The sequence below is a fragment of the Prionailurus bengalensis genome, chromosome E4 (genome assembly GCF_016509475.1).
Source record: "Prionailurus bengalensis isolate Pbe53 chromosome E4, Fcat_Pben_1.1_paternal_pri, whole genome shotgun sequence".
Taxonomy (NCBI): Eukaryota; Metazoa; Chordata; class Mammalia; order Carnivora; family Felidae; genus Prionailurus; species Prionailurus bengalensis.
The window spans coordinates 6,184,567-6,205,896 of record NC_057360.1 but is presented as its reverse complement, the minus strand read 5'-3'; the positions used below and the strand labels follow the sequence as shown (position 1 = coordinate 6,205,896).

At 38.5% G+C, this 21,330-nt stretch overlaps 1 protein-coding gene across 3 annotated transcripts in view; it reads right to left on the bottom strand.

The window, feature by feature from the left end:
* Positions 1-21,330, bottom strand: part of AKT3 (AKT serine/threonine kinase 3) — a 308,798-nt gene that overhangs the window by 37,059 nt on the left and 250,409 nt on the right. For all 3 annotated transcript variants that reach the window (XM_043568301.1, XM_043568303.1, XM_043568302.1), the window contains 3 exons: positions 20,424-20,552; positions 8,828-9,042; positions 1,990-2,077 (listed from right to left, as the gene is read on the bottom strand). In XM_043568301.1, coding sequence (XP_043424236.1) covers positions 1,990-2,077; positions 8,828-9,042; positions 20,424-20,552 — 432 coding nt within the window. The remainder of the gene's footprint in view (positions 1-1,989; positions 2,078-8,827; positions 9,043-20,423; positions 20,553-21,330) is intronic.

Genomic DNA, 21,330 nt, shown 5'->3' with positions numbered 1-21,330 from the left:
CATGTTTTGCCTCTTCTTTAAGTTAGTGGTGCCATACTGGTGCCTCACAATTGTCTCGTCAAGAAATGCTTTCTCTCCTTTCCTTCTTTCTCCCTTTTTTGTTGACTTCTCCTTGGTGAGGTTATACCAAAGGGATATTTGTGGCTTACAGCTCTTTACACCAAAGAAAACCTCTGACATGTATTATTTCTGGGAGACATAAGACCTTGATCATTCCCTTTTACAAGGGTCTTTTGTAGTGAACTGATGTGACAAAAACAGTACAGAGCCAATAGGGTCTAAGTAGGGATGCAACCCAGTGAGAACATCATCAGTTTATAAAGTGGATGTTCAGTTGTCTTCGTGAAGTTAATAAACATTTAAGAGCAGTCACATGCTTCTCATAAGCGTTGAAAAAGATCCAGCACCTACCCCAGTGCTTTCTACATGGTGGAAACTTAAAATGTGGGAGGTATTTTTTTTTTTTTTTAACGTTTATTTATTTTTGAGAGACAGAGACAGAGCATGAGTGGGGGAGAAACAGAGAGAGAGAGAGAGAGAGAGAGAGACAGAATCTGAGGCAGTCTCCAGGTTCCAGCTGTCAGCAAAGAGCCCAATGCAGGGCTCAAACCCATAAACTGTAAGATCATGACCTGAGCCAGAATCAGACGCTTAACTGACTAAGCCACCAAGGTGCCCTTGTTGTTGTCTTTTTTTTTTTTTTTTGTAATGTTTATATTTGAGAGAGAGAGACAGAGACAGAGACGGACACAGAGGGAGACAGAGAGAGAGAGACGGAGCATGAGCAGGGGAGGGGCAGAGAGAGAGGGAGACACAGAATTCGAAGCAGGCTCCAGGTTCTGAGCTGTCAGCACAGAGCCCGATGCGGGGCTCAAACCCACAAACTGTGAGATCATGACCTGAGCCAAAGCCAGACGCTTAACCGACTGAGCCACCCAGGTGCCCCAAGACATGGCAGTTTAAGTTTGAGGAGAAATGTTTAATATCGTGCAACTATTTTACAAGAAGTGCTTTTAAAAAATCACCACACCCTCTATTCCCATAACACAATGCCGAAATTCGGTACTTGTCTTCTTCCTTGTAAGTCATATGATATCATTCTATCTTCACTTTAGAGATTAATAGAAGAGAATATTTAGCACAAAACAGACATTTCACAAATGTTGATTATATATGTTTCAGAGAAAAATAGGGAAAACTGAAATAAATGGAAACTAACTACACAAAATAACCAGATAAAGATTCTAAGCAGCAAATACTGCACTGCGTAAAAATTTCACAGTAAAATTTTAATATGAGCATTTGAAAACAAAAAAATCAAAATCAGTGCCTGTACTAACAATACCAGAAGTAGTAGAAACAAAAGAGACAAAAATTAAAAAGAAGGACAAGACACAGTAATTTCCTGTTCCTAGGCAAAAATTATAGTATTAAAAACAAGTAATAAGATTACAATAAAAATAAAGTTATAAAATTAGTAGCACCCATTTTGTGGGCATTAAAATTGTTTCAAGTAACAGAGAAGTCTCAAATAAGAAAAATATTTACTACTTTGTTAAATATTAAAACTAAATTCCTTTCAATTCCTTTTAAAATAAGGATTTGTATAAACAAACTTGTAGAGCTCACTCTAAAATTAAAGACATAAAGACAAAGAAAAACATGATTTTTTTGCTAGTTTTCTTAAAGAGTAACACAACATTGTTTTCTTTATTTTTTCTCTTAATACCAAGCAAACAACGAGTAGCAAACTACCATCACTGTGACAAAAGAAAAATCAAGTGACCATGCTGAATAAAATTTCAAGATGCATTTTGGGAGTCAAACTTATCAATAAATTTTTGTGCTAAGAATTTCAATACTCTATTCAATCAAATGTAGGGGGTAAAAATGAAAAGTATCATTGAATTTTATTCACTTAAAAATTTTTTTTGCTGTCAATTCATTTTAGCCAAAATATAGAAATACTATGCCATGAAAATAACCTACCTTTTTATCATACACATCTTGCCAGTTAACTCCAGAAAAGAAACTGTGCCTCATAATTTCTTTTGCATCATCTGGTCCTCCACCAAGGCTAAGAGACAGAAACAAAAGTGAGTGCGCATTACAACATTTACATAAGCCCAAGGCAAAACAAAAAGTTTTTGTGAAATGTAATTTTCTGTGTGATAAATAGTCCTTGAGATAAATAGCCAAACCAATAAAGAGCTTTTGCCATAAGATCTAATTTCCCTAATGTGCTATTAATAAGAAGTAGCCTCGGGACAGTGTGGTAGCTGAAGAGAGCACAGGCTTTGGGGACAAACCTGAAACAGGCAACCAGCTCTGGCACTTATGACATGTGTGACAATGAACAAGCTGCTCAGTCCCAGTGTCCCCTCTGTAGAGTGGGGACAATGACACTAGCCTGGTGGATCACCGCAAGGGTTGGAAACCAGAGGCAAGCACCTCGCACAAGAAATGGTAGCAATTACCGTCGTCAATTCTATAAGCCAAATTTATTTTGGTAACACTCGTGTCAAAATGCATCCTTGTTACCCTGAGTTCTGAAGTCACTACCTAATTAGTTAGAAAAAGCAATTTGTACAGTATTGCTAATAGACAGAAACTCACGGACTTTTTTCATAGCGCAAATGAACTGCCATAGAAACGAGGTTAATCTATGAAATATCACTGCAAGGTAATTTATTATGCAAGCTGCAACATAAATCATGAATTTAAGGATGCTCCCCCCATCTTTGCAGGTACTCTTATTTAACTGATAGGTGGCACAGTGTGAAATTCAGGTGTTTTCTGGCTTCCTCGGTTTCATATAGTGTGTACCAGTCATTGGGAGGAAGGAATGAGAAAAGCAAAAATAACACAGAGGGAAGCAAGGAGGGAGTGAAGGAGAGAAAGGGGAGGAAAAAAAAAAAAAAAGAACAGGGAAAGAAAGAAAAGAAAGGAAAAGAAATCCATTTAAATCCAAACTGATATAGCAAAAGCTCTCTCTAGTCTTGTTCATGGTTAGGAATGGTGCATGCTCCTGATGTTTACAGCAGTGCTATTGACAACAGTCAAGCTATGGAAAGAGCCCAAATGTCCATCAACTGATGAATGGATAAAGAAGGTGCGGTATGTATATACAATGGAATATTACTTGGCGATCAAAAAGCATGAAATCTTGCCATTTGCAACAATGTGGATGGAGTTAGTATAATGCTAAGCAAAGTAAAAGAAAGACAAAACACCGTATGATCTCACTCATACGTGGAATTTAAGAAACGAAACAGATGAACATATGGGAAGGGGGGAAAAAAGGAGAGATGGAAGTAAACCGTAGGAGACTAACTACAGAGAACAAACTGACGGTCGATGGAGGGAGGTGGGTGGGGGATGGGCGCTAAGGAGGGCACTGGTTGGGATGAGCACTGGGTGTTTTATGTAAGTGATGAATCACTAAATTCTACACCTGAAACCAATTTTACCATATATGTTAACTAGACTTTAAATAAAAACTTGAAAAATAAAAGGAATAGTATGGGCTGCTAAGTGCTTAACAGCCAGCTCTCTGGGGAAAATTATGCATGTGTAATATTACATATGCATATTATACATACATTTGTTATGGATTTTACAGATATAAAGGATGCAAGGCACAAAATTTCAAAGAGCAATAAAATACAGAATGTCCTTTATTGTAAATTAGCCAAGTGATGCTCAAAGAGAACATTTGTTAATTTTGCTGAACTCCACAGCCCCTCACTGACTCGGAGTGTCTCCAGCACGAATACCAACTGATCTTTTCGTTTATGGTGAAGACGAATTTGAAAGTCATACAAAAAGGCACATGTCAGAACTTCACTTGCTTCTCAGTAATGTGGGTGACCTCCTTGATGGATGGTAAATCATCTGGGAACAGTGGGAGAGTATTTCTTCATTGTGTGTGTGTGTGTGTGTGTGTGTGTGCGCGCGCGTGCGTGTGTGCGCGGTGCACGTGCGCTAGTCACAATGTAGCAGATACAGACAGAACAGCTTGAAAATGTAAACCATATTATTAACATCTTCTCTACTTAGTTACTTATACCTAATTGAAAAACAATAAATCAAGCCCTGACGTACAAAGTTTGCCATTGTGGTGATGTGAATACTCCCCACATGGCCAATTTCAAGTTAGCAACCTGATGCCACTCAACACAGAAGTGGGAACAGGTACACAGAAGCAAACCATTACATAGTATTTCTATGCAGACACAACAGACAAGAGTAACATCAGAATAGTAAAATGCAACAACATTATCAAGGAGTGATGAATTTTGAGTGTTTATCACCTTTCTTTTCAATGTACTTGATTTACTTTTGTAAGTTTATGTAATTTGATTTTTAATAATGACTGTATTAAAACAACCAGCTCATGAAATTCCTGAAATTTAATAATTGGCTCTTAAGAGCTGGAACATGCCAACTCCCACACACCACTGGGTCGGAAGAAACACAAATAGGTCAGGATAAACAAACAATAATACAATCTATTTTTAGGCATAAGGAACACACGACTGGGAAGAATCTGGGATTCCCTGACACACGGCCAGAATAGAAAATAGAACAATGAGCTGATATCTGAGTTATCTGTAGTAATGATCCATGGGTCTCCCATCCCCAGATCGTGCAGAATGAGCCACAGCGCTGACAGGGACTCTAGATGGGACCAGACGGTATTAGCGGTGATCGAATGCAGAACTCTCCGACTGGTGGTTCCGTATTTAGTCAACGCCAGCACTCCACTCCCTAACCTTCCTCTTTCTTCATTCTATTCCAAGTTGTATGTGTCCCTCCCCGGTTAGGCTGCAAATTCTTTTGAGGGCAGAGACCAGCCCTGGATTATCCAAAAAGCACTTTAAGCTCCTACTCAGGGAGCCAGAAAAGCAGAGACACCAAAACACGTGTTTCTGAAGAGAACTTAACATTTCAAAGTATGAATCAAAGTAGTCTGCAGGAGAAAACTCAGAAGTTCACTGTCTTTTCTCACCCTTACGCTATTGTTTTTATTTCTGTATCGCTCTCATTTTGAATTCTACAGGAGATAGTGGATGAGGTGGGAGCTGGGAATAGAGAGCCGTAATCATTTGGTAAATAGGAGGTTTTAATCCAGCTTTAGTTTAGTTATTCATTTTCTGTCACCCCTCAGTTCTCTAGCAATAGCTTGGCTGTGGACATTGCCAGCATTTAATCTATATTTATCAAATACATAAAAAACTAAAGTATCAGCCATGAGTACTATGTGAAGTCTAAGAATATAATCTTAGACTGCCATTTTAGAAGCTGGGAGAGACTCTTTAACACAAGCTTCCTCCAAGTGTGAAACTGTCAAAAACTTCAATGTCAATGACTCCTTAATATACAATTTAAGACTTCAAAATAATATCAAAATATGATTTGCACTAAGATATTTATGTCTAAGAATAGTAAACTCCAATATCAGAATGCCAAACTCAATCCTCAGCGACTATGGATTCTTCATTATTAGGAACATCATGGAATTCATATTTTCCTGTGTTACTGAATGCAACACACGGTCACGCTTCTCCTATGAACTGCGTGCAGGAGGATAAAGGAGATACTGATAGAATGAGCATAAAGTAATGGAGCATTAGAAAGAAAAGCAAGTGATGGCTGACCCTCTGGTAGAACTGACAGTAATTCAGTAAAGAGTCTCAAAAAATTCAGGCAGTATTTAAAATTGTTGAAGAGGAAGAATAACGAGGTCTAGGATAATGCTATTTTATGAGGCTTCCAAAGACTTTTCAGGGTCTTCTTAGTGGCTGTTTCTCTTCTTCCTACCTCTTAAATTGTGATGCTTCCCAGGATTCTGTCCTAGGCCGTCTTCCCTTTGTACTCAACCCTGCCCACGACTGTCCCAGCCCCAGCTGCCTCCGAGACATCCGTGGGTCCCCAAACCATATATTCAGCCACTGCATTTCTGTTTAGCACTGGTACTATTTTCAGTTCCATCTGGGTTTTCTACGGACACCTGACTCGGCACAGCCGGAGCGGGTGTCAGTAAACCCTCCCCTCTCCCCACCCCCCCCCCCCCCCCGCCCCCAGCCCTCTGCCTGTGCTCCCTGTCCGTTAATAACACTCCATCCTCCAAACAAATCACTCAAGCTGGAAAGCACGGAGGCAGGAGACTCCTTCAACGTCCCCACCAGGTCTCCTTCATTATTCACAAAGTCCTACTCACTGCTTCTGGAGGATCCCCATCTCTCATCTGGACAATCCCGTATGTGTTCTCAACTGCTCTGCCTACCTGCCCCTGGCCCTTCACCTTTCCTAGCACAAAACTCATTATACCATCTCTTACTTTTAATAACTCACTGGTTTTTTCATCCCCTTCTGAATAAAGGTTAAATATTTTCTCAGAAGCAGAAGGTCTTTGAAATTTACCATTTCAGCTTCATCTCCCAACATTACCCAACTCATAGTAGTAGTAGTTGTAGTTGCTGAACTTCTCAAATGCCATGTTCATTTGCAACTCTGGATTTTTCTTTTTATTATTATTATTATTTTTCAAATATTATTTATTTTTGAGAGAGGGACAGAGAGAGTGAGAGAGCCAGAAAGAGAGACAGAGAGAGAGAGGAGGAGGGGCAGAGAGATGGGGAGAGAGAGAATCCCAAGCAGGCTCCGCACTGTCAGTGCAGAGCCAAATGTGGGGCTCGAACTCCCAAACCGCAAGATCATGACCTGAGTGGTAATCGGGGGTCGGAGGTTTAACTGACTGAGCCACCCAGATACCCCTGGATTTCTTTTCATGTAAATTTCTCTGCATGAGCATCCCTACGCCTCCCCAACTCTTCCAGCCCCCTGGTCAGAGCTAATAAATTTCAATAGGCATTTGTATGTAGGTCTGAGTATCTGTGAGTACCTGTTTTCTGTCTTGCATTATTCTGTGACTATCTAGAACAGAGATGATTTGTCTTGCTCATCGTTCCGTTCCCAACATTGCAATGCAACAGTGGAGGGAGAATGACTCCCCTATCTTAAATGAGAACATCAGAGAACTGAGAAAGAACACCCCAGCTTCTCTTTAGATGATACCAACCTCTGGGTGGGTAAACCTTTAGGAGTTGTCCTACTCACCAGGCCACTAACATTCTAGAATGTACCTCACATTTATTCAACAATTATCAAGTATCTAGTTTGTGTTATCTCCCTCCTCCCCCGGGGGTGGGGGTGGGGATAAGAAAATGAATGACACACAGACATGAGAACCACAGACACAAGTTTGCTCTACCAGCTGCTTAGAGGGGCCATCAAGGAAAGGGCTAAGTTCCCTGGAGTCATCAGGAAAGGATGCAGTAAAAAATTCGCTGCTCTTGAAATCCAAGCCAAATATTAGATCCCTAAATCAAGTAGACAAAACGGGAATCTTAGCTCTGTTTAAAGATTACCTATCACCAAGTGCTGTGTGTTACATTAATTGTGAAATAATCACACTAAATGGAACACATTTCAAAACCTGAACCAACTGAGAAACTGACGCATTGCAAATAAGCTACGAGAGAAACAGCAAATAGGCACCAAGAAAGGTGATTTCTGCTCTTCTTCTATAGGAATTTTCTGTAGGATAAACCGCTTCACCTTCTAGCGGCCTCGGCTTCGTCCTCAATCAAATGTAAATGAGAATAATATCCACCTATCAACTCTACAAGGCTACTGAAACAGCAAAGGGAACAACAGATACACAAATGCCCTGAAAAAGAAACCAAAATCACTTTACAAATATAAGGTAAGATCTCCATGACCAGGATTATAAAACACATGTCAGAAAGGTTCCTCACGAGCAAAAGCTATCTCTTTTATTAAGTCTGCTTATTTCTGAAGGTAAAAATCATGCTCCTCACAAATTTAAAATCTAGAAGTGTGTAATGGAAACCATCTCTAAAGCAAACAAAAATCACATTTTAGGATTCATTCCTTCCTTCATTCATTAATTCAGTCTGCCAACTAATACACAAAGAACACCAACCAAAAACAGAACTTTGTAAAAAATCATTATGTGAGGGAAGACTTAGCAATCTAAGAAATAATCCTCAAGAGCTTAACACCTAAGTGATTTTTAGAGCAACGCTGATATGCGTATGTACCTAGAGGAAAGGACGGCTGTATACATGAATACACAAACACAGATTAAGGGACATTTTTATATTAACAGTCATTTCATATATGACTTATAAACTGTATGTGTAAATGAACACAGAAACACGAACAAAGAACGCTACAGTTCGCTAAGCAAAGGGCTGTAGGATTCTTCAGGTGACAGTTGTAGCTACAAAAGAAACACAAAGTGTGTAAACATATTTTGCTTTTAGTTCTTTCCAGCCACACATGGAAAGGAATATCTACAATGGACAAAAAAAGTAGCTGGATATGTTAACACAGGTTGGGATGGAAGGAGAATACAGAGCCGGTTCTATCCTTTTTATTATGTAAATTAGCATAAATATAAAGGCCCAGAGACTGAAAGGGAAAAAAGGGGATACTTCTGTCCCCACAATAGCAAGTACCAGGGCAATTAAGCAATCGTTCACTCACGGTACGGATAATAAAACCCTCAAAATCCTTATTTGGTAAAATCTACATAAAATTTCCCAAGTTAGGAAAGAGTTGCAGAAATTTTTTAAGTGTTCTGTATTACGCAGTTAAAAATAAGTCAGTATTTCAGTGGGAAGATGTCTACACCAAATACATTGCTCCTTGGAGTGAGTTACATTTGAATTAATTTCCATATCACAATTTCTAACCACATTCGTCAGTAACTCAGTGAGTGTTATTTGTGGCTTACCGTTTATTTGGATCCTTTATCAAGAGCCCTGAAAGCAATGATTTTGCATCTGAAGAGAGTGTCCGAGGAAATTTAATGTCTTCCATTAGTATTAGCTCAAAAAGTTTCTCATGATCCTGGTTGTAGAAAGGTAACCTCCCACACATCATTTCATACATGACGACCCCTAGTCCCCACCAATCCACGGCTCGGCCATAGTCATTGTCTTCTAACACCTAAGAGCGAAACCAGCGAAAAGATTCATTACTCCACATTAACTTTTACAGCAGTATTTATAAAATGTAAGACTTTTACATCAACAAAGTGAATCCTAACCTTCGAAGCCTAGGTAGGCTCTTCTAACACTTTGACATTTAAACTGTAAGGTATCCTACAAAAGATTTAAATCACACCAGATAGGCGAAATGTTCCATATATGTCCAGAAGTGGCCAGCGTACAAGGAAGGGAACAGGCCACACAGCAGATTCCAAGTGAATGACTGAGTACACTACGGATCAAACAAAAATTTTTGCGTATCTGCACGTTTTCTCTTAGGCCTACTTAACTTTTCATTCTGGTTCCATTAATGTGGACTTTAACTTGCAGTCACACCGTGCTGATTGCCGGGTATATAATGAGCCTTACACCCTCTTGCATGGAGAAGAGCGAAGTCATACAAACCAGACGGTGAAAGACAGGAGTTATGCGATGGAACACAGATGAGGTCAGGGCACGGCCACCACAAAAAGAAAACTGAAAACTTCTGGAGGCCTCTAGTGTTTCAAGTCTTTAAGGAAACAGTCATCGAAGTGAATATAAAGATGTACTGTGTGAGTTGTATCCAAAGCGTTAGTAAGCCCACAAGCAAATTTCAGTTAAACACAAACAAAACTCACAGACTCTGGTATATGCCCTTAAATTTATTTCCCAACATACATTACATGCAACATAAATTGGGAAAGATATGGTATGACACTATCAGGCTATGTGGGAGCAACCTATTCAAACTGGGGCAGAATGGCTTGCCATTTGTCTTAGGAAAATTTTGATTTTTACCTTTTTATTAGGTATGTTCCTCATTCAATGGAGTTTTCTTCATCTGTTTGGATCTTTCAATATTTTACTTTAAGCTACTATATCTGAATAATCTTAAAGCTTACTTTATCTTATTCTCTTAGCTCTGGGATAAATAGCTCTGGGATAAAAAGATCAAGAAAACCAGACCCACGAAATTTACCGATTAAAAAAATCTTGTAACTGATGACATAAGAAAGAATTTGATGCAGAACAAAGTAGTGCTCGTGTTGCAGACTGTCTTAGTTTGAGTAAATAACTTGTTGAGGATTACTCCCATGGGACTTTTATTTAAAATTTACCAATTATGTCTTGGACTGAACATGACATTTTAGATGGTTACATTATGATTACCTATAAATACTATGAAAGGCACTTGGGTAGACAAGGTATTTATATGCGTGGAGAATATAATTTTGAGAAAAAGCTATGTTACTTAAAGATTAATTCAGCAGTGGTTGTCACATGTGATGAAAAGATTTTTAATTCAATTGTATCATTGTTCCAAGATGAACAGGAACTACATTAGCAAGATATGAACACAGGTCCACTTCCTACGTTTTTTCGAAAATCTTTTATAGAATAACAAACTAAGCAGAATATTTCGGGGAAGAACAACAAATTCTAGTTTTCATCATTAGCTAAAAATACTTCAAATTTCTACTTGTTTGAAATGAGTAATGTAAAAATACAGAGAAAACAACAAATAACCTAAAGCAGCAGAAAGAATTCGGCCTGTGCACTTTCTTAAGCGAGAGGAAATGTTGTATGTGTAATTTTTAAATACCAGTGACTTTTGATTATTCAAGAATCTATCTCATGTCCAATTAGTAGAATGCACTGTTTGTGGGCCTTAATCTAACGGACCCAGGATTTTACCTAATAACAAACAATTTTAAAATCTAAGTAACCTTTTGCTGAATTCCTACAACACCAACAAAACAGTGGCGCACGCGAAAAAGAGCCAAATGTGGTTTTTAACCTCTTTTTTCATAAAACCATAAAAAGCATAAAAGCTGGATTAACTGCTTCCCGAACCCACATTTCACCAGCCGGGTTCTCATCCCCAGCTGGCAAAACTGGCAATCCTTTATTTTTGTTTAAATACCTGGTTTGCGGCCAGAAGGGAAAGTGAGTACATAAAAAAAGGGTTTTATTTTTGAAGAGAAATAAGCAACTGAAAAATAAAACTGCATTGTAAAAAAATCTATTTGATAAAAGAAAATATATTTTATTTAGCTTTGTAAAATGAATGCTGATTCTCAAAATAAGTGGTTTTGCTTCTGAACCTAGGCATTTTAATGAATATATAGATACATAACACTATAATTAGAACTGTTTGCTACGTTACTGTAAACCGCACAAACCCGATGTAATGTATTATCTTATCGACATTTAAAGTCCAGCAACGTTCAGGAGAAAACACCCTAAAGACTCAGCCAGCCCTCTTTATCTAAGAGTCTTTGTTATCAATTAAAAAGAAAGACTTCTGTTCAACTCCCACCTCCAAACAGCTGGAAGATGAAAAACACAAGAAATAAAAACGAAAGTGATCCTAACATTCTACATGTGGATACAGAATCTAAAACACGTCACCACTGTCCACAAACAGCCTTTCTCTCTCCTTAAATCTAAACTGTCTCAAAATACAGTACTCTGAAATGCTCTAGAAATTCCAGCGTGGAGTTAAAATCCACAGCCTCTTTTATGTTATTGTTTAAAGATAATTTTTCTCCCTTACTCAAAGCACGTATTTCGCCACAAATTACAGTAACATATAAAATGTATAGTCTTTAACCTACTGGGATTTGCAATTCCTTCTGGATACCTCTGATGATTTTTTTTTTCCTAAAAGGCTAATTTACTTCATGGTTATCATGAGGGCTGATCCAAAGAGTAGTGTAATTGGTCCTGCAGTGGTACAACAATGCAAAGTGCATTTCAAGTCCATGACCCTGTGACTTACCATGTAATTTGGATATAAATGCAGATCAAAACCTGCTCCGAGAGCAGCAATCCACTGAAAGACTTATCTTAAAGAATTAATCTGAAGAAAGTGTCTCTTTTCCACAAAATCAATGTTACTCTCGTTTTAAACTAAGCTCAAGGTTTGAACACAAATGCAGACATTTGGGATTTCCTTCTACCCCTATTGTCCTGTCACCGTGGATGTAGCTTTACTTTGTAACCACATTTAATGCCAAAGACAGACACAAAGGACAACAGGTTATTCCGGACACTAAAAGTAACATAAATATTAAACAATGATAAGAGGTCACATCAAATCAACACCCAAACAGAACACAAACTCTAGGAAACAAGACTTCGTTTCAATTTTCCCCCAGGAATTGGAGATCGCTTCATTTTCTGCTGGAATAAAAACTGGATTCAAGGAAGTCAGAGCAGGTATCAATTGCTGTTAAATATTCTAATAACATCTGATTGATATTTGGTAATATTTGTTGTAGACACTTCCATGTATAAAACAGCCAACTGAGTTAAATAAAAATCACCACGAGTAGCTCTTGAATGGTTACTAATTTCAAGAATGATATTAAATAATAAACTATGATTTTAAAATGGTACCATCGATTAAAGTTCCCAGTGTAAATATCTGTTTGGCTAAGGGGCACTTTCAAAAAACATATTCATTCCAATGTTCTTTTACCAACTGGGATTTACTGGAAGTTTGAAGGAGCAGCTCTCTCAGCTTGTCCGCCAGGCCACACAATGCAGCCACGGCAAGCAGTTGTAAGGAGGGGACGTGTGCCCCAGAGTGGCTTACTGCTCAATCAATAATCCAGACAGAACAGATGGGGGAAAAAATTAAACATCCAAACAAACTGTCTGCACACCTATGTTGTGAAAGTAAACTGCGAACTTGGATGAACCAATTTACCACTAATTCAAAAAGGAATTTTTTTTTTCTGGTAACCTTGTATTTCAGGTAACGGATATGTGTGTGTTCTGTATCAACACGCGTTTATATACTTTACGATTTATGGAAATCCTTCGCATATTCTTAACATCAGAGGAATTTGCCTTTAAAAAAAAAAGACCTGTTCAGTCTTCCAATCCAGACTCTAAAATGTATTGCAGCCTTAGGAGAAGTGTATGTTTCAGGAGACTTATGAATTCCATGGTTTCTTGGTATTTTCTCCATAATATATATCTTATACCTGGTTCTCAACTGCTCCGTTAATTCGTAAGAGGCTGAAACTGTAAACACCATTTGCTCGGAATTAGAAGGCTGTAGGTTTTAGGGCTATTTCCTGGCATGTATACATAAGTCCTTGCATACAGCTAACGGCGTCCTCTCAAAAGCAATCTCTGGATAGAGCAGGCGACATTCTTGAACCAGAGAAAAGTGAAATGGATACAATACTGGTGGCTGAATCATACTTAAACACACATCTTCCCGGAGAGTTCTACACTGCCCCTTTATCCCGGAGCAAGAGTCATAATGGCATCCCAAGAAATTGGGTCTTTGTCACCAAAGTCAATACAGCCACTGTAAAATATACAGGCCATCACTAGCGGCACCCAGGGAGGGTGAGTTTTGTGTACGTCCTCATGCGTCAGAGAATTTAAAATTAAACTTTGTGCTTAACCTAGAATCATTCCAAAAGCAAATATTCTTACTGTTAAAGTCAAAAGACCATACACCATTGCGAAGAACGTTAGGTGACAGGTAGCTGCCACAGAAGTGACAGACCCCTGGGAAGTAGAAGCCTCGACTTAACACATACTGAGACATTAAATGTTGAACTAAAAATACTACTTTAGCTCATATGTAAGTAACATCCAACCTGGGGGTGGGGAGGAATGGGATGATTTTTAATATTACCCAGAAACAGTACAAGTAGTAAGCCAGCTCAGGACAGTTAGAAGTCCTTAAATACGCTTCTACATAAGCAGACAGCTTCTACCTGAACTAATATCTCTGTCACTTACTTTTCCCCTGAGTATGGATGGATCCTTTTCAGAACCATTCAGGAGGATAAGGGTTTTTCAAAAATACCTTAAGAGGAGGAGTGCAACATGAATTATTAACAAATAAAATATTAGGGACGTACACGGTTTTAGAAAGGCTACTAAAACTTTGCATTTCCACAAAACGCTCAGCCATTTTAAGACTTGGTTTCACAATCTGTTTGAAACAGTAGAATTTTGTCCAAGGGCTAAGCAAAATGTAACTGTGCTACTGTTTTTACCTACAGATTAAATGTGCAAACATATGTAGCCCTGGGCTCATTCATTTTTCTCAAGATCTGAAGACACTATTGACAGAGCCCATGAAATGACATCTTTTACATCTATTCTTTGTTGTATTTAAAATAAAGAAATAAAATTCCACGTAATGCAGTTAAATCCAGTTAGGTTCTAACCGCCCCCCACTACCCATATACCACTTCAAGCCAGCAACGACCTTTATCCTTAATTTATATGATGCTCTTAGCTCATGCTGAAGAAGCGAATGTATTTCTCTGGCTTTAAATTTATATAAAATTTAACTTCCATTTGTGCTATTACCTCTATGGCATCACAATAACTTCAAGCAAATCTTTCTTTATCCAAATAGCAAAATATTCTTGTCTATTTCAGATATTTTCAAATTATACATTATATAAAAGATAGTAAAGACAGCAGGCTTCAAAATAAAAGCAAATAAAATGACAGCAAGTGGATGTTTTCGAAAACATGAGGTTCTGAAAACTAAGAAAACATCAAACAATGCATCTTTAGCCACTGGAAAAAATATTTTACATTCACATGAAATAAAATTATATATGTATTTTTTTCTGAATAGCAACCACAACTAGGTACTAGATACTAGATATTTTCCACCAGCCAAGTCATTTTTTTGCAATCTTTTTGTTAGTTCTAACTTGATTATCAAATAATTTTTATTTTTACACTATTACAGAAGTGCATTTCTCTAGGTTTCCAAAACCACCTTATTCAACCTTCCCCATCTGTCACCATCTGCTTCTTTTTAGCATGTACTTTTTGTGTGATCACATAAGCATGTGAAAAATAACTAACATTCAGATGATTATCTGCTGGTACATTTGAGGACTGGGCATAATAAAAGTGAACTGCCAAAACGTACTTAACACTTTTAATTTTGTTGGGTCTTGCATGTAAGCTACATTTGATTTTCAAACTGTTTTACAGTTGGAAAGTTGATCAGGTACTGCTAACTCAAGAGCAAAGCTGAGACTAAATAATTAGCACTGCATAAAGTGGCTTGGATTCAATGAGAGCCAAATCAAATAATAACATTTAACAGTAAGGTCTTATATGTGATTTCCAATTTCTTTTATAATTTCTAGATTGAAAATGCAGTGTGGATTACAAAAACAAAATCCCCCCAAAATATCTTCTTGTCCATAACGTATGGCAGATAAAATTTCTTTCTTCTAGTATAAGAAAGAGCAAAAACACATTCATTTAAAACCAATACATACTAGTGCATTTTTAAAGATGTAGGACACTAAATGCATATGTTATATTCTGTTAGGACTGTATTTCTCCAGCCTCTTTAAAAAAAAAAAAAAGAAAAAACCACATGATTTTATTCTTTATCAATAAATATCTCTAATTCTTCACCAAAAGAGGTAAGAGAATGGTTGTAAATATTCTCTTCTCTTTTTTAAAAAGGGGCATTTTTTTATACCATAAGAGTCCTCTTTTGTGGGGTTTTTTAAGAAGAAACTTAAGTTTGGTTAAAATTTAAGTTTATTTTTAAAATCAGATAGGAGCCTGATTTATCCGACAGGAAACAATAGGGTTTTGACCTGATCTCTAAGTCTTTTTTGAAGTATCTTTTGATAGCCTTCACGTATCTTTAAGTAGCAAAGCACTTCTGCCCAATTGAGACAATTAACTGGCAGAGGGTGACCACTGCTCGCTGACACACAGATTGTGCGGAGATCTCTCCATAACGTGGAAGCAAGTCTTGTGGAGGAAGAGACAATGCTGACACTGAGCCATTCACAAGAGAAGCAGGAAATCAGGAATGTATTCCAGGTCTGATCACCACATACTATGAAGAAAAGTCCGGCACTGACGATGGAATGTGCCAGAAATGCCAAGGTTCAAGAAAAGTGAGGGACACCATCCAAAGTAAAGGGGAGAAGCTGGTGTCACTCTTGCCCACTAACTCTGACCACATGTATCTGATCACGTTATTGCCTTGCTCTCAATTCAGAAGTGACTCTCCAAGAGATCAGACCTAAACTCCTTTGCATTCCAATCCCTGTGTCCGTGTCCAGCCTCCTCTCCCATCTCCCACTGACCGCCCCCGGACCCTCCCAGCAGGCTTACGCACCCTGCCTTCTTCTACCATGCCAGGCAGATCCCCAGTAAAGTAATTATTTTCTCGCACAGTCAGGATTGTTTTCCGTCTCTGATCACCCCAGTAAGCAGCAAGCTACTTGAGGACAAAAACCATTCCTTACTCTCTTTCTATTCCCAGTCCCCAACATGATGCGTGACACCTAATAAATAGTAAGTACCTCTTTAACGAACGAGAGAATTCTACAGTGAAATGGTCCATATCGGAGAGAAGAAATAAGGACTTCAATTCTTGTTCTTAAAAGTAAAACACATTCAAAGTTACCCCTATTTAACAAAAATGTAATGATTGACAGAAATACTTAAAAAATGTAAGAATTTAAATTGCATGAGAAGTTAGAACTGTCATCCCCAAATGGTAACTACCATGATCACAAATCAGGGGCTGAGACTGTAATTAGAAATCAGCCATGGGGACGACTGGGTGGCTCAGTCGGTTAAGCATCCAACTTCAGTTCAGGTCATGATCTCACAGTTCCTGAGTGTGAGCCCCACATAGGAGCCTGAAGCCTGCTTCAGATTCTGTGTCTCCCTCTCTCCCTGCCCCTCCCCCACTCACGCTCTGTCTCTGTTTCTCATTAAACAAAAAGATAGGAAACAGCCACGGGTATAGAAATTGCTGTTAAAGACCAGGCTTCTGTAATATTCCCCCCCCGCCCCCACAAAAGAAAAAAACAAACAAAAATAGGTACACAGAAATGTTTTCTTACTTTTTTTTTTTTTAAAGAAATGGATAATTTCTTGGGTATTGTAAAGTTGCTATTTAGAAACAACTAGATCCTTCTTGCATGAAACCCTTGGTTTTGTTCTTCAGTTGATGATATAAGCATGTAAAACAGTATCTTTGTTTCTTGAGAGATCATCTGCTTCTGAATGAAATGAGATGTGTTTATCTTCTTCAGAAATAATTTCCCCTAACTGTGACACAACTAATTTTGTTATTCTAAATACAGGACAGTACTATCCATGGTGCATAGAGAACAGGGGTAATTGAACTCCAGAGAAACAAAGAATTTGTTTTTCATGATATTCACAAAAACAACTCTCTTCTAGAAAATACGATCTTGTATTTGAATAAGGAACAGTGTTCCTAAAATTTTACCTAATTCACCACAATAAGTGGGAGAATCTTAAACTCTAGATTTTATGACAGAGAAAAATAATATTTTTGGCAGCTCTTGAGAAAATAATATTTGGAAATGTACTGCATTTCAAATTATTAGCACTTATTTATAATTATGCAATAATCTTGAAATGTAAATTTACTCTCTAATTAAAAAAACGATTATAATAACAAACTGGCATGAGTTACGCATGTATAGAAAATGCAATGTATTCCTACTGCCTAATTTCTCTTAATTACCTTTTCCTGTTGAGCATTTATAAAGCATTCATTTTAAAACTGACAATTATTCACATCTATAAGTGGCCTTGAAAGTGTGACTTTTGGGGGCCATAACACCTGTCGTTAGAAAAGCAAAAGTGGCCTTTCCCAGATGGACCTAGTTACAATCCTGTTCCTCTTGCCACCACCTCCCTGCTGTGTACAGATTCCACTGAAAAAGAGTTCTGATCCTCAGTCCCCTCACCTTTAAAAAAACATCAAGGATGCTATCACAAAAAGGTCATTCCAGACACGCAACGCACCTATACAGCAGGTGTTCAATCAACTGTAACCTTCACCCATCAGAGATCAGATGCCTGCCTCGGTCTTTGGCTCCAGCCACACTAACCTTATTGGAGTTTGAGGGAAGAACTGGGCTTGTTCCTGCCTCAGGTTCCATGCTCATTGCTCCCTGTGTCTGGAGAGCTCGTCCCCTCCACCCTGCAGAGCTACCTCCTCCTTAGCATTCAGGTCTCTGGCCAAGCCTCACCTCCCCCAACGTCCTATCTGCAGAAGACTGTATCTTCCAAAGACAGCTGCAACACTATCTCCCATCTCACACGCTCTTCTACGAAGGGGAGGTGGGCGTCGGGGTCACCACCCCTTCAATCTGTGTGGTCTCAGACTGTTTCGCCAGTAAGCATAGGTGCAGTTTCTGAAACCAGGCCACTAAAGGGGACGCACGCACAAATGTCTGCCAGCAGCATTACAGCCCCACGCTGGAAGCAAACCAAATGTCCACAGACTGCTGAATGGATAAACCAAATGTGGCATATCCATACGATGGAATATTATTTGGCCGCAAAAAGGAATGAAGTACCACTAAAATGGTAAAAACATGGACACACCTTGAAAACATATTACGTGAAAGAAGCCACACAATCAGCCCCATATTGTAGGATTCCACTGATGGAAGTATCCGGAACAGGCACATCTATACAGACAGAAAGTGGGTTGTAGCTGCCAGCGGGGAGGGGGAACTAATGGGTATGGGTTTTGTTGTTAGAGTGGTGAAAATACTCTGGAATTCAATGTTGGTGACAGTCGTATAATTTTGTGAACATAGTAAAAACCACTGCTGTATTTTATGGTATGTGACCTGTACTTTAATAAATTATTAAAAACATACTATGAAAAGGAATTTGCAAACAACTAATAAAACATTCTTAATGTTTGCCAGGTGAACAAAAGGAACAAAAACAAAACAAAGAAAAGGGAAGCAGCTCATAACTTGTTCCTAAGGACACTCATTTTTTTTTTTAAGTTTTTTTTTTTGTTTATTTTGAAAGAGACATAGCGTGCAAGCAGGGAAGGGGCAGAGACAGAGGGAGCCAGAGTTCTGCACTGACAGCGCAGAGCCGGATGCAGGGCTCAGACTCATGAATCGTGAGATCATAACCTGAGCCGAAATTGAGAGTCAGATGCTTAACCGACTGAGCCAGCCAGGCGCTCTTAGGACACTCACTTTTAGAGCCCAAAGCCAAAGAAGTCGGACTGCCCTGGAGCCGTCAGGTTATGAGGAAGCCTGGACCACATAGCAATGTGGAGGCTCTACATAAACGCTCCTGTTGAAGGGTACCAGTCAGTGGACAGGAACATCGGTTGTCAGACATGTGAGTGAAGATGCTTCCAGATTCCAGCCTCCAGTCACACGTCACCCCATGGCTGCAGCGTCCTTCTGGCTGCGGCCCCACATGCTGTGGAGCAGAGATAAGCCATCCCTGCTGTCCCCTGACTATTCCTGACTCTGAATCCGAGATCACACAGAATGGTTGTTTTTCACCGCTAGGATCTGGAGTGGTTTGTTACACGGCGAGAGTAATTTGAACTCTATCTAAAATGGCCACCACACCACACCCTTCTCTTCACCTAGCTTTATTTTCTCCCTGGCACTCACTCATTAGCTGACATTATGTTATTTCCCAATTTTTATTGTTTCATTCTGGAGAGCAGTGTCTTTTGTGTCTTGCTCTGTAACCACATCACCCAGAAAAATACCCAATACATAGTAGACACATAATATGTAGTTGTTTAACAAACAAATTAGCAGATTATTGTGGAACCCTCAGCATGGGGAGGTCACTGGTTGGGACTTGCTTTGGCATGAATTCCAAAATGTGGCTACTGTCATTTCATTTACTTTTCCTATAGTAATGAAGTATGAAAATTCACAACACTACAAATGTAAATTATCACCATGTCTTTGTTTCGAAGGAAGATCCAAGGTAGTTTATAAAACCGCAAGCATTTTTGCTGATGCCATCCAATTACTTGATTTTAATAAATGAATCAAAACGGGCCTAATCAAAAAATAAAATGTACATCGCAAAAAAAAAAAAAATTGACTTACTCTATGGAAGTTAGTACCTTTGTGCTCATAAAGTTTATAAAATTTACTTTCTACATATTCTTACTCTATCATACCATGTTAAACAAGTGAAAGCAAAATAGATTTAATTCCTGTTGGTGGAATTTAAGCAACAAAACAAAGGAAAAGAGAGAGGCACACCAAGAAACAGACTCAACTCTAGAGAGCAAGTAGGTGGTTGCCAGAGGGGAGGCAGGTGGGGGGATGGGTGAAATAGGTGGGGGGATTGAGGAGTGCACCTGTCCTGCTGAGGGAAGTGTTTAACCACTGTATTGAATACCCGAAACTAATATTACACTGTACATCAATAATACCGGAATTAAAATTGTAAGAAACTAGTAGGTACTGCAATGATTTTTCATGCTAAGCAGTTTACCCTGCAAAACATTATGGCCCTGTTATTCTCCCTACGAATGGAAGCACAGCCTACCTCTGGTGCCAGATATTCTGGTGTTCCACAGAACGTCTTCATGGTGGCCGCATCTGTAATCCCTTCTTTGCAAAGTCCAAAATCTGTAATTTTTATGTGGCCATCTTTATCCAGCATCAGATTCTCCAACTGTGTAGTAAGAAAAATGACATAACGTGTTTCATAGTTTTCAGAAATAGGAAAATACAGTTTTGACAAATGACTGAATGCTGAGTAAGATATTTTGGAAAGAGGACATGGCCGTAGTTAATAGAACTTTCAGAGCTTACAAACCCCACAGCTTCCTAATTTGTGTGAAAAGAAACAGGTTTTATCAAACACTTCATGGTGATAAAATTAGTGATTTTTAAACGAATGGGAGTAAGAGCCCTTATGGTGTAATTTCTGAGAATACACACCTAAATAACTTTTCAAAGCAAACATCAGTCCTTAATGCTTTTTGTGTCCCTAAATTGTGATCTAAACAATCCCAAAGAGATGAGCACCTTCTTCTAGATATATATGGATGGTTTTCAACAATTTCTCTTGGGAATCTATTGCTATTATAAAATAGTCACTTACAGAAATGTTTTTTGGTGGTTGTTGTAAATCAAACCTAAATCTTATTTTGTAAGGTAAGGCGATATCCTCTTTTGAAGGTCTTTGTAATAAAAAAATACCAACCCTTTCAAACATAAAAAGAAAAATATCAAAGTCAAACATTCAACAGTTAATGAAAATATATAGCACATACGTTTTAAAACTGGAATCTCTTTGAATCCACTAATTCCAAAACACCAAAGAGAATCTCAAAGATTTAACCAAGTACCAAGATCATTTGCCTCAAGTGAAAATTGTCAAATGTAAGGGGAAGGAGTTTGTGCAAAGTCAACGCAATTAAAAGTACCAACCATAACTGATGTTCTTC